General features: G+C 36.0%; 1 protein-coding gene across 1 annotated transcript in view; it reads right to left on the bottom strand.

Moving 5' to 3' along the window:
* LOC129281662 (dynein axonemal heavy chain 10-like) overlaps positions 1-13,453 on the bottom strand; it is a 67,995-nt gene that overhangs the window by 17,413 nt on the left and 37,129 nt on the right. The window contains exons 41-52 of the mRNA XM_064115260.1: positions 8,650-8,937; positions 7,684-7,875; positions 7,221-7,427; positions 6,646-6,810; positions 6,135-6,264; positions 5,365-5,556; positions 4,655-4,743; positions 4,066-4,308; positions 3,383-3,580; positions 2,444-2,677; positions 1,614-1,711; positions 921-1,086 (exon numbers count right to left, since the gene is read on the bottom strand). Of these exons, the coding sequence (XP_063971330.1) occupies positions 921-1,086; positions 1,614-1,711; positions 2,444-2,677; positions 3,383-3,580; positions 4,066-4,308; positions 4,655-4,743; positions 5,365-5,556; positions 6,135-6,264; positions 6,646-6,810; positions 7,221-7,427; positions 7,684-7,875; positions 8,650-8,937 (2,202 nt within the window). The remainder of the gene's footprint in view (positions 1-920; positions 1,087-1,613; positions 1,712-2,443; positions 2,678-3,382; positions 3,581-4,065; positions 4,309-4,654; positions 4,744-5,364; positions 5,557-6,134; positions 6,265-6,645; positions 6,811-7,220; positions 7,428-7,683; positions 7,876-8,649; positions 8,938-13,453) is intronic.

Here is a 13,453-nt window from a genome sequence, read left to right as displayed (position 1 = left end):
TCATCACAATCATCACGACCATGACCATTACCACCACCAAACATAATATCTTACACCACAAGAGCTTTTAAACAATCTTTATCATCATGATTATGATGACAACGATAATAATAATATGCAGCATTGATATAGCACTTCATATAAAATTTAGCATTTCAAGGAATAAATTCCTACTGGGTACCCATTCACCTCACCTCGGTCAAGTGTGGCATAATCATCGGCATCATCACATTTACCAATCTTTACCAACATTACAACTTCATGTATGACCAACAATATCTTCATAATATTCACCAACATCACCATCAATACCATCATCTTTGTGATCATAATCATAATCTTATTCCTCATCACTATCACAAACATCTCTACCACCCCCCATCATCAACTTCATCATCATCCTACCAGCAATATCATCATTATAACATCATCATCATCATCATCATCATCAAAATATCTATTTTTAATATCACCCCCCAACACCACCATTATCATAACTTTCATCATCAAAATCATCATAGACATTAATTTTTATTGTCAATCATCATCATTGTCGTCGTCGTCATCATCATCATCAATATCATCAGTGTCGCATTTCATCATTCATATCAGCATTATTATATGGCGGTAAGTTTTCACTCAGGGGTGTGAGTGGTCACAAATAAAAAGATCTGAAAAAAGCTGAAGAGTGTTGAAAAAGTCTGAAATAGAAAGAGCTCCCATACTTTTTGTACAGAGGAAGGCCAAAAATAAGCTGAAATTAAGCTGAAAAAAAAAAGAAAAAAAAAATCTGAATTCTCACACCCCTGTTTTCACTGTAATGCACAACAAAATGCAACCTCCACCACTGTCGCCACCACCACGACCTCTATCACCATCACTTCCACCACCACAATCATTACAATGAGAGATGACCCTACCTGTGTCTGTGAGATACCATCAACATCTAACTCCTGGAGTGACTTGAGGAAGTTCCCCTCGGCCATCATCCCCTTGGCCGACTTCCAGGAGACTTCACGGATACCACGGAGTACCACGATACACTCACACACCATCTGTACAGCTTTTGGAGGTTTAGCAAAGGCCCTATTGGATGAGCAAGAAGAAAAAAATATCAATACACTCTGACTTTATTAGTATCAAATAATATAATCAAAATATTGGGGCTTCTAGATGAAATCAGGACCCAGTAGCATAAAAGTTTGTGATTAATTGCAAAATGACAACGGCAAATCAAAATAATTGTTGCATAAGCATACGGTTCCTTTAACCAATCAGAATCATTGTTCCATATTTGCATTTGATTGCTAACCCTTGCACAATGGATTCAGGGCTATGCAACACAATAATTAATATCATAAGCATAACATTTCTTAATCATAATGAAAAAGCATGCACATATTGTTCAAATAATCAATATCAACCAATCAGATTGTCTTTCTTGAATTTGTGATTAATTGCTGATAGTTGTGTACCAGAGTCTTGTTTTAATTTGATTGGGTTCCATTTTACCCCAATACTTAAAAAATGATCTAAATTTTTTTTCTTCTTCACTACACTGTTTATTACATCTTCACCTCCGGAAATTTTGCTACGGAAATGAGTAGACCTACCTGATTTCTGTAACGGATGATTTATCGAGATCCGAGAGTGCTTCTCTTGCTGCCTCTAGCGCTGGCATGGCCTCAGCCAAAGCCTCTTCAGCTTCAGCCTGTAGATAAGATTAATACAACATGATTGATTCATGAGAAATTCCTTAAAGCGTGTATATCAGACCCACTATATGTGGGACCTTCCAGAAATAATTTGTCTTTGCTTTCTAGTTCAAGAAAATCGGTAATGGGGTCAGACACATAAGAGGTTTGATTATTTTATGGATTGCCCTTATACGAATCAGTATCTTTCAATTTTCCTAGATTCATGGAAAATTCTTATGTATCAAGCATTTGTGACTGAAAGCAATTTTTGTTTTAGATTGTTAAAATAGGGCAGGCTAACATTTCAAAGTGATCTCTTTTGGATTTTATTCATCTAAACATTAGGACACTACAGCTCATAATTAAATCAACTTGACCAGGATAAGCATACTGTAATATGAGTAAAATGAGTAAATATGGTATGGAAATGAGTAATTTGCTTATTTATGTTAGTTTAGACATTTAAATTTAGAAAGTTGAAAATAATCATTTATATTTTCATGAAAGAAAGGACTTTTTCACTTGACATACCACAAAGTCATGGCTGCATTTTCCCCACTTCAACTGGGCAGTGTTTCATGGAGGAAATGGTCAGAGATTTTTTCACCCAATCAGATGCAAGGATTTCAGTAGCTTATAACAGATATCAGTGAAAACAGTGTTTCATGAAATCCTCCCCTCGATGATCATTACATGTAGTAAGCTATTCTGTATGCCAACCAAAATAACATAAATTGTGTATTTACCTTTTCTACTTTGATAACAACACTCTGCTCCTCGATATCCTTTCCCTTCGCCACAGCGAATGTCTTCTTCTCAGTGGCTTGAGCGGTACGGGTTGTGATTTCCTCCAGGAGAATCTCACAAGCTTCGTTCTTTTCCTTCAAGACTACCTTCTGTACGGCCAGCTTCTCGTTGAGTTCGTTCAGCTGGACGCTGGCCTCAATAAGCTTGGCCATACCACCCTCAAGACGCTTACACTGCAGGAGAAAAGAATCAAGGTTAAGTCATTCATAGATAAAGGCAGAATAAATCAAGAGATCACATGTTTTGTGTTGAAAACTGGAGTTACTGTTTGGGCAGCATTTACACCAGCCCCCAACATCCAACCTGGAGTGAGACTGATATAAATACTGGCTTCAAAAGATTAATCATCACACTCAACACTATTAAACCAATATGGTGTTTGAAATAACCTGAAAGTTTATCACAAGTTTGATTTTGAATGCAAGACCCAACTAAAATGGAAATGATGTTGGAACTGAGTTTTCTCAGTTACTATTAATGTAGCTGGTATAGTTTATCTACACACAAAATTGGTACAAATCCTAGGTTCGAAAGCTCAATCATCACTTTGAATATAAATGTATATATTGAATTACATTACACAATAAATCGACATTTCAGCTATTGCGAGATTCTTTGTCATAGGCCCAACCCATTGGTAATATCAAGGATGTTTACTGCTTACTCAATTCAGGCAATTTTCAAACTTTCAAACAACAATTTTGCCTGGGTTTATTGTTTTCACACTTTGGCAAGAGACAAACATCTATCTCTACCTTTGAAGGAAAAAATAGAAATATTGCCAATATGAAGATTTATCCACAAGATAAGATTCTTGTCCTGTAATTTTCAACATCATTCTTACTCTTAGAACACAACACTCAGAAAAAATGTGTTACCTGAGAGAGGATATATTCATCTTTCTCATCAAGCAGCTTGAGATATGTATTGATGAAGTCCAGGTAGTTCTTGGGTGTCACATAGTTGTTCCTACGCAGCTTAAGAGCAAACTGCGTGCTGTAGTCACTGACAGACTGGTGTACAAACACAACGTGGTCTACTACACTGTCACGCTTGTCATCTGGGATGCTCTTAACCTGTACAGGAGATATGAGAGCAATGTATACAAATCTAAGAAATTCATAATGACAGACTCATTGTCAATTTAGAGGTGGTTAGACTATTACAAACCAATACAGGTAAAATATACATATTTGGTACAATTAATTTTTCTCAAACGATTTCCTTTTGTTTACATCCCAATTATTTTGGGTTTATCTTGGTGTTCTTATGATTCATTGCTAATGATCACAATAAGGTGTATTTTTCAAGCAACACGATTGATTAAAATGCATTGTACGATATGAAACTTAATTTGCACATTGCACTGCAAATATGGCTTGAGCAGACCAATGCTACCATGGCAGAGCAGGAAAGCAACAAAACTGTGCCGCTTTTTTACAAAACAAATAATGCACTTGCTGTGCCATGTGTGAAAGTAAATGCAGTGAAAGCTAGATATTTTTTCACTCCACTTACACACTCGGTTCTTCCATTCAATCTATCCTTTCTAAACACTCACATCTTCATGTCCAAGGAAGACGGTGGCTACCGCTTCCAAGGCCTGCTTGGGCCACGCCATGAACCAATCAATGCTGCAGTTATTGACCAGACCAGGGAAGTTCCTACAGCGGGTGCGCAGGGTGTCCCCTACAGGAGACATGGCTAGGACCACATGAAGGTTGTTGATACTCTTCGTGATGAAGTACTGCCAAATGGCTTCCCTGATTGGCGGTACACCCTGCTTGGTCGCTTCATCTCGCATCTAAGGAAATTATAAAAAAAGACAGTAATCATGAGAAAGAGTCATAATAGAGATTTTCCACAGACCAATGACTACAAATTGGAGGTACAGGTATGCATGAGTTAAAAAGTGACTTCTAAAAATATCACAATAAAGTTTGATGGGAATTTACATCTTCATCATGCATAATCCAAGGAACATCTTTCATGGTAAGTATATTTTTCCTTTTTACATTATTCTGACACCTCTATAATTTACACTTTTATTGCTTTAATGTAAAAAAAGCAACTTGTACACTTTAAATCACAGGTACAACTGAAATGTTAGATTGCTGATTCATGTATAAAAGTAAAGATAACTGACATACCTGCCCAACTATGGCCTCTTTTTCATCATCAGCAAACAGAGCTGGCACCATGCCGGATGTCAACATATTGTTAATTAGCTCAAGGAAACCTAAATGTCAAAATATGAAACAACAATTAATTCACTCTTTAAACAATTTTAAAAATTAAAATAAGAATATAACAATGAAAATTGTACTTTTCCAGGTAGATGACACATGATTTCCAATACGGTAATGTGTGGGGTTGAAAATTTGATATGATAATGGTATTCCGATTTTAAGTAGAATGAGGTATTTGGAACATTTCAGAAATATTGTTTCCCAAGTCATCACATTTTGCTTGTCTGCACACACATGAATGCCCGTTCTGCACTCCCTAGGGAGCATTCTCTAGCAAGAGCTTCGAAACTCTGTCACTAGTCATTCTACATTTGCCTTTCGTTTAAAAACTGCAAGAACGGTACCAAAGCGTGAATTGAATCCTTGAAAAAAAGATGTTTGGCTCCGTCCGGTGGGATTCTCACACTTGACCTCTTGATTACAAAGCAAGAAAGCAAGAGATAATTCTGTTTCCATGTACAAACAAAAACATTGATTAAAAAATGTATGCATAATCTCTTGTGCCGATAGTCAGCATCTCTGATCATCAGTCAATCCTTCAACATGTCATATACTAACAAAGTAAGGACAATACTTATTTGTGAAGGGGAGGGGGGTTCTCTTAAACCTACCTTCTTGTGCAACATGGGCATCAGTGAAGAGGAATGAGACCTTCTTATTCTCAATGCCAAGTTTGTTGTAGAGAATCTTGAGATCTTCCCTGAAGTTGCTCTCATCGTAGCCTCTGCTCAGGGTGATCTCAAAGACTTCACAGCCGGCGGTGAAGGATGCTAGTCTGGTCAAACTCTGTTTGCCACTCCCACCTATAGGTTTAGAAACACAAAAACCATCAATGAATCTGTATATATGACTCAACCAAAGAGCAAAACATCACTGGGGTATCAAAAATCTCTCATCTCAAAATAAAATGACTTTGATGACAAATCGGGAAAAGCTTGATTTTAGTGTTATGAAATAAGTAGCAACCTTCATTTGCCTAGAAAGAGTTCTAAATAGGAATTAGGGGATCTTGTTTTTCAGACAAGATGGTGCCAACATTGCAATATTTCTAAAATGTAGTGATTTCTGTGCTTTAAAATTTAAGATACAAAGTTTTAACACCCAGTGAAAATAAATGGGCAACAAGTTCTTTTTTTTTTTTTTTGCATTTGTGATGAAGTATATCTCATCTACAAGCTATCAGATACATTCTATTTGGTCTCAATATTTGACAGAGACATGGGAATTTAGAAAAAAAAAAGACCAAGAGGGGGAGAAAGAGAGAGAGAGAGAGAAGGGAAGGGGCAGCAGGGAAGGGAGGAGAGAGATGGTGGGAGGAAGGAGGATGACAAAGAATTAGTCTATTAAAGGCAAGAGGCAAAAATGCAAAAGTATTTCTTACCGACACCAACAAGAAGAGCATGACCTTGATCCATCCTGATAACCCTATGAACCCGGGTCAAATGGTCAAGGGCATCGTCAAAGAGAACCAGGTTCATTGGGGTATTACTGTCATTGTACTCTTCAAGAATCTACAGCAAAATATAAACAAGGAAAATTAATTTAATTATAAGATACCATACCGTAGAGCTCCATGAGCTTGATTTCTCTTCATTACGAACTATTCCAATCAAAACAGGTTGATATGCAATTTTAGAAACTATGTAACATAATCCTAATAACATGTATCTATGACAGGCCAAATAGAACCACATTGTTATCAAAATGTCTGCTGAAAGCAGACAAAGAATTTTATTAATTTAGAAGAGATTTATTCATTATTGTGGACGTGCTCTCCTTTCAGAGAGTGGAATGTGATGAAGCATGCCCAAATAATCCTATACAAATCAATGAAAATACACAGTGAAATTGGCAGTAAAAAAAAAGAGAGAGAAAATTTCAGAGAAGTCTACCTCTTGAAAGAGTGCCTTAGCTGCATCGTAATCCTGTATGTCTTCATAGAGTCTGGCTTCACCACCATCGAGCGCAGTGCGATAGTCGCCATACAGGAGTGGCTCACGCATGGCGTTCTCAGTATGTTCACGGAAATGCTCGTCAAGAATATTCTTGATCATACCCTATCAGAAAACACAATAAAACACAGATAAATCAGAAGGAAAAGAATTTGCCACTTACAAAATACAACTTTTCAATAGCAACTAGGATAATGTATCACAAAGCTCATAAAAAACATAATCTTTGTGATTTCTACAATTCTGGCTGTCAATAACTTGACTACATGATATACAATATCCATAGAAGTTCCCAAGATAAAAACCCTGTTTTCAGATATATATTAAAAGCAACAACAGAATTATTATTTTTCCTTTCATTATTGTGTTTTGACCAATGTAGAGCATAATGAAAAACAAATAGTAATTTGTATATTCACTTTAGATAGGTGAACAGATGATGTGTTTCATATTGAGGAAGGGAAATTATTCCAGAGTTTGGGTGAAGCTCTGACAAATAAAAAGTCAAGGAGTACCTGCACTAGATCTTTGTCATGCTGGTTGATCAGACGATCGTGGAATACCCGAAGGCATTCATTGCGCCACACACGGATGAAACTCTTTGCATCTGAGAAACGATCAGGGGTGGTCAGCAGCAACCCTTGACTGACGCGAGACAGATCACGAAGATTAAAGATGTAATGGAACTTGGATGGGGTAGGAGGCAGATCTACAACAATCACCTGATGTCAAAAGGAGATAAAAAAAAAACACAATTAATTTAACTGATTTATCCCAGCCATGCGCATCTTATGAGACTAACTTTGTGAAGCTTGGATACTTGATTCCGAAGAATGAACTATTTTGCATTTTCACTTTCAACTAATATTGCTAAAAAATGTACAATACCAATACAAATAAATAACAAATTGAATGTTTCATAACTTTAGAGTCCCCTGTGATGTTAAAAGAAAACACAAGGCAATGTTGATTACATACCTTGTAGAGGTCAAGGGTTGCCTGAGTGATCTTGGGGGTGAGTTTCTGGATGCTTTCATCGAAGGGTTGCAGATGGCCAGCTAAGATGGATGAGTAGATGTGATTCAGGGTTTCCTCCGAAGGGAAGGTAATGTTGAAAGAGCAGAAGAGAGAGATGAAACGAGGATCGACCTCGTTCCTTCCTCCGCCAGCCTGATAGGGAGGAAAGAGAAATATTGATTAATAATGGAGTCAGACTGCAGCTAGATAGCAGAAAGAAAAACGGCAACATGTGTTACAAAGATCATAGGGGACTTCAGATCCGCTTAATAATAGTATGTTCTGCTGTTGTATACTGCTCTATATCACATCAAAACGATGTCTCAACGCACTTTACAGATATATCATTAAAAGAAAAGCCGACAATAAATGTAACTAACTTTCCCCCCACCATTTCATTCCACAAAAATGTATACAATTTAAAACAGGTAGGAAAAGATGTCTATTTTAGACCATAGGACTGGTTATTTAAAATCTACTATGAAGACTAGAAACCTAGATACAAGCAATTTACTGATAGAAATTAATCATTGTAAATGGCTACTAAGAATTTTAAATATTTAATGAATGGATAATCTAGCTAATAACTAGGATCTGACTGCATAAATGGTGATATTAATAAAATACATTTTGATTTAGTTGTTTCTATTACTCTAATACTTTTTATCAAGTTTACTAAAAAAGAAGCAGAATGAACACTGTATACAGCTGTGCTGTATAAATCAAACTTATTTTATTATTTATAACACTATCATTTTAATTTCATTCAGCACCAACTTCCTTCATCTGTACAAGGTGCTCCAGAGACTGCCACCCCAGAGTGGAACTCTACAGCCACTCAAGAAAATGTAACTCCATCCCCTAGCACCACACCATCATCTCTCGAGACAAAAGGATGCAGACAACGATTATTCAAATCATTCTTACCTTTCCCATAGAAGCCAAGAAACCGATATCCCTGATGTACTTCAGGATGAGGTCCTTTCCTCTGTCATACATACCCCCTTTCTCCAGGAGCAGTTTGAGGAGAGCGATGGGCTGTTGGGTACCATACTCGTCCACCTGTGGCATGTTCATGTCATCCATGAAAACGAGGAGACGGCGGCCCGGTGGCGGTCCATACGTGTCCTTGGTACGCTTCTCAACGTTGGCTTCCAGGTTGCGTTGGACGTCCATGGAGGTGGTACGAGACGAGAAGTTGATGGAAAGGATCAACTGTATAACAGAGGGGTGTGCAGACAAAAATATTAATCACGATTCACGACTATTCAACTGAGGAGTCATATAGTTATTCCTCAGTATCACACAGTCTGACGAAGGAAGGCAAATTTGAATGTATGAATTAGCAAGATAACAAAATATTATGCTAAAATTGCTTAACATTCGGACAGTTTCTCTGGCGATCGGTGTGGCTTGGGGTTTATATATTCCCATCATCTACAAGGTCTAATTTCCACTTCATCTAATAATTATTAAGCATTTTTAAAAATAATAATTAAAAATAATTTATAAACAGTTCTTCTAATCATTTAGACTAAATGGTGTTTGACCAAGTGGAAACTAGATGAAATGCTTATATAGCCTAACTGGAAATTCTATACTAGCACATCAATGATGTGGAGCTCATCTGGCATCTCGCAACGAAATTTAACACAATTTTAATTTCAGCCCAGTTGACACTGTAGTGAATGATATTGGTGACATAAATTGAGGATATAGAATTGAAATTAATGAAGAAATGACATTTTTTGTGATCTATGAATAAATTTCATATAAATCAGCATAAATAATTTTCTAGTCAAAATTTCTGAACTCTCGTGTAGAACCTTGATGAACCTCATGTAGCTCGCAGATGGAACAAAAATAATCAAAATCAATCTACAAATAAATAAGTATTTTTTGTGAGTTTTGAAAATATATGAATAAATTAGCATATTAATGAGTTTCAAAATTTTGTATCACCACCTAGAGCTATCATATAAAGCAAACAAAACTTAAACTGATCAACAAATGAAGGAGAAAAATCATTTTTTGTGATGTATGAATAAATTTTGCATAAATTAGCATTAATAATTTTCTAGACAAAATTTCAAAATTTTGTGTACAAGTTTGGTGTTCCCCATGCAGCTCTACCAGATGGAAGAAAAAAAAAATCAAAATTGGTCAACAAATAAAGAAGCATTTTATATGAATTTTTAAAAATACGCATAAATTAGCATAAAAAATTTACTACTCAAAAGTTCAAAATTCTGTGTAGAAGTTTGGTGAACCTCATGACGCTCAACCAGATGGAAGAAAAAAAAATCAAAATTGGTCAACAAATTCATCAGAAGAAGCATTTTATGTGAATTTTTAAAAATATGCATAAATTAATTTTGCATAAATTAGCATAGAAATTGTTCTACTCAAAATTTCAGAATTTTGGTGAACCTCATGAAGCTCTACCAGATGGAAGCAAAAAATTCAAAATCAGTCAACAAATAAGGAAGAAGCATTTTTTGTGAACTTTTAAAAATGCGCATAAATTAGCATATTTAATGAGTTTCAAAATTCTGTGTAGAAGTTTTGAATCCCCCACCTAATGCTATCATAAAAAGCAAACAGAATTGAATCAGACTTGAAATGACGAAGAAGAAGCATTTTGAAATTCAGTCAACAAAGAGGCATTTTCTGTAATTTATGAATTTCGCATAAATTAGCATAAATAATTTTCTACTCAAAATTTCAAAATTCTGTGTAGAACTTTGGTGGACCTCATGAAGCTCTACCAGATGGAAGCAAAAAATTCAAAATCGGTCAACAAATAAAGAAGAAGCTTTTTTTGTGAATTTTGAAAAATGCGCATAAATTAGCATATTTAATGAGTTTCGATATTCTGTGTAGAAGTTTTGAATCCCCACCTAGTGTTATCATATAAAGCAAACAGAATTGAAATCAGACTTGAAATGGCGAAGAAGAAGCACTTTGAAATTGTGGACGGATGACAGACGACGAACGCCACGCCACAAGCTCATCTTGCCCTTCGGGCCGGATGAGCTAACAAGTGGAATGCCTCTGGCCGTCTCACCTGCATCACGTGATTCAATATAGCAGCAGTGCTGATTTTGAAAACTACTATAACTCGCACGAGATGTTCAGTGATACTTGGTTACTCGTATTTCCACGTTTTATGAATTAGACCAATACACTTATAGAGATATGATGGCAATTCAACAAATACCCCCAACGTGGCCAAAGTTCTTTGACCTTACATGACCTTTGACCTTGATCATGTGACCTGAAACTCGCACAGGATGTTCAGTGATACTTGATTACTCTTATGTCCAAGTTTTATGAACTAGACCAACACACTTTCAAATTTATGGCTGTAATTCAACAAATACCCCAATTTGGCCAAAGTTCATTGACCCTAAATGACCTTTGACCTTGATCATGTGACCTGAAACTTGCACAGGATGTTCAGTAATACTTGATTACTATTATGTCCAAGTTTCATGAATCAGATCCATAAACTTTCAAAGTTATGATGGTAATTCAACATATACCCCCAATTCGGCCAAAGTTCATTGACCCTAAATGACCTTTGACCTTGGTCATGTGTCGTGAAACTCATGCAGGATGTTCAGTGATACTTGATTAACCTTATGTATAAGTTTCATGAACTAGGTCCATATATTTTCTAATTTATGATGACATTTCAAAAACTTAACCTTAGGTTAAGATTTTGATGTTGATTCCCCCAACATGGTCTAAGTTCATTGACCCTAAATGACCTTTGACCTTGGTCATGTGACATGAAACTCAGGCAGGATGTTCAGTAATACTTGATTAACCTTATGGCCAAGTTTCATGAACTAGGTCCATATACTTTCTAAGTTATGCTGTCATTTCAAAAACTTAACCTCAGGTTAAGATTTGGTGTTGACGCCGCCGCCGCCGTCGCCGTCGCCGCCGCCGTCGGAAAAGCGGCGCCTATAGTCTCACTCTGCTATGCAGGTGAGACAAAAATGGTGAATGGGCTACATGGCAATTAGACCAAATTATTACAAGACAACCTGGTTGGAGATGAGGCAGCTGTAGACCAATCAGCAATTTACCTGATTTGGCAGCATAGGTTAAAGAGATTGGCTGTAAGCATTTTGTCAGAGGGTCCACAAACATGAGGGAAATGTTTCTTTGTTTGATTTTTCCCCTATTTAATTTACTAGTATCATTCACAATTTCATTAGTAAATAGCAAGGATCCAATTCCTTAAATATGGAGAAAAATGTTCTAATGGAAGTATTGATTTAATCTTTTTTAAATATGGAATTCAATGATTCCCCTTGATTAACAATTATGCCATGTCAGTCACATTTTACCAATCGAACATTATCATATCACCCATATCATATTTGAATATTCTTGGTTAGAATATGAAATTGTATGATTGTTATTTTGTGCCTTGTTAGTATTTTTCATTTTTTTTAATGGAGAAGCTGTATGATTAGAGATTGAATGGGAGATTCAATTTTTGATGTTAATAGAATATGAAGGTACTGATGAAAATGGAAATAGAGGTTATCACTGATTTGATTTTGCTACTAGTATCTTAGCAGTTGTCAAAAGGTTGAGATACGTAATATGACCTTAATGGCAATATGCATTTGAATATAAGACAAATTCACTTTTAAGGTGAACTAGTACACAGGCTTGATGTTGGGATACAAGGACTAAATCTAAACTACTTCTATACGTATCTAGTACAAAGGCAAGACACTGTAGCTACAGGATATACATATACATGTAAAAAAAAAAAACCTGACAGAATAAGATACTGAAAATTCACTAATCAGCAAAAAATATATTTTAGTATACTGCTAGAAGTACGAAATTAATTGCAATGAACATACATGTAAACTAGTATATTATCAATGGTTTAGGAACAAGAATAACTAAAAATAATTTGGTTGTGTCATACTCCCGAGTGGATACCAGAATGTTGATAAGTATACTTGAGAAGTATATATTTTTTACAAGTAACTTTGAAGATCATAATTTGAATGAACTATAATGACATTGATCCCACAAATTTATTTAAGGGTGATTGGTGGTACACTCTTATCTTATCTCCACTTTGTATGTTTGTCATTTTGCCTCCGACGAAGATTCTGCTAGGATCGAAAGCTTAGGCCCCTTTTTTACTTTCTAATTTACTCCATTGGCTCTCTTTTATTAGCTAAGCAGTTTTCAGCAGCTTCTTTTTGCCACACTCTTATCTTAGCGAGTAAATTTATCAAGGTAAGTACAATATAAGAATTATTACTACCTCATACTATTTTGTCCCACCATGGACAAAAATATCTAAGTTCATAAACGACAACTAAAACAATAGTGTAAGCATATCATCTCGAGTCCGGGGGGGGGGGGGGGGAGGGGTGTCTCTCTTTTACAAAGTTTTTCATACAATTATGTGTATCTATGACGTAACAAACAACTGGAACATCTTCTGGCATGCTACATCAGATTCTCAAACATCTTAATTCCTATCAGCTACGCTTGAATTATGAGCAGTAGATCCAACTTCTGGTTGTTCTTAAGCCTTTCAATACAAAGTCAACAACATTGATCAGTGTTATAAGAAATTCAGCCCAACTTTGTTTAAACACTGCAGAAATTCTGAGTGTTTCACATATAACACAAGTACATGTACCAGTTGATAAAGAAAGTCATGCATAGCTTACAAACTGCA

Source organism: Lytechinus pictus, chromosome 2, assembly GCF_037042905.1.
Source record: "Lytechinus pictus isolate F3 Inbred chromosome 2, Lp3.0, whole genome shotgun sequence".
Lineage (NCBI taxonomy): Eukaryota > Metazoa > Echinodermata > Echinoidea > Temnopleuroida > Toxopneustidae > Lytechinus > Lytechinus pictus.
This window is presented reverse-complemented; position numbering and strand designations above follow the sequence as displayed.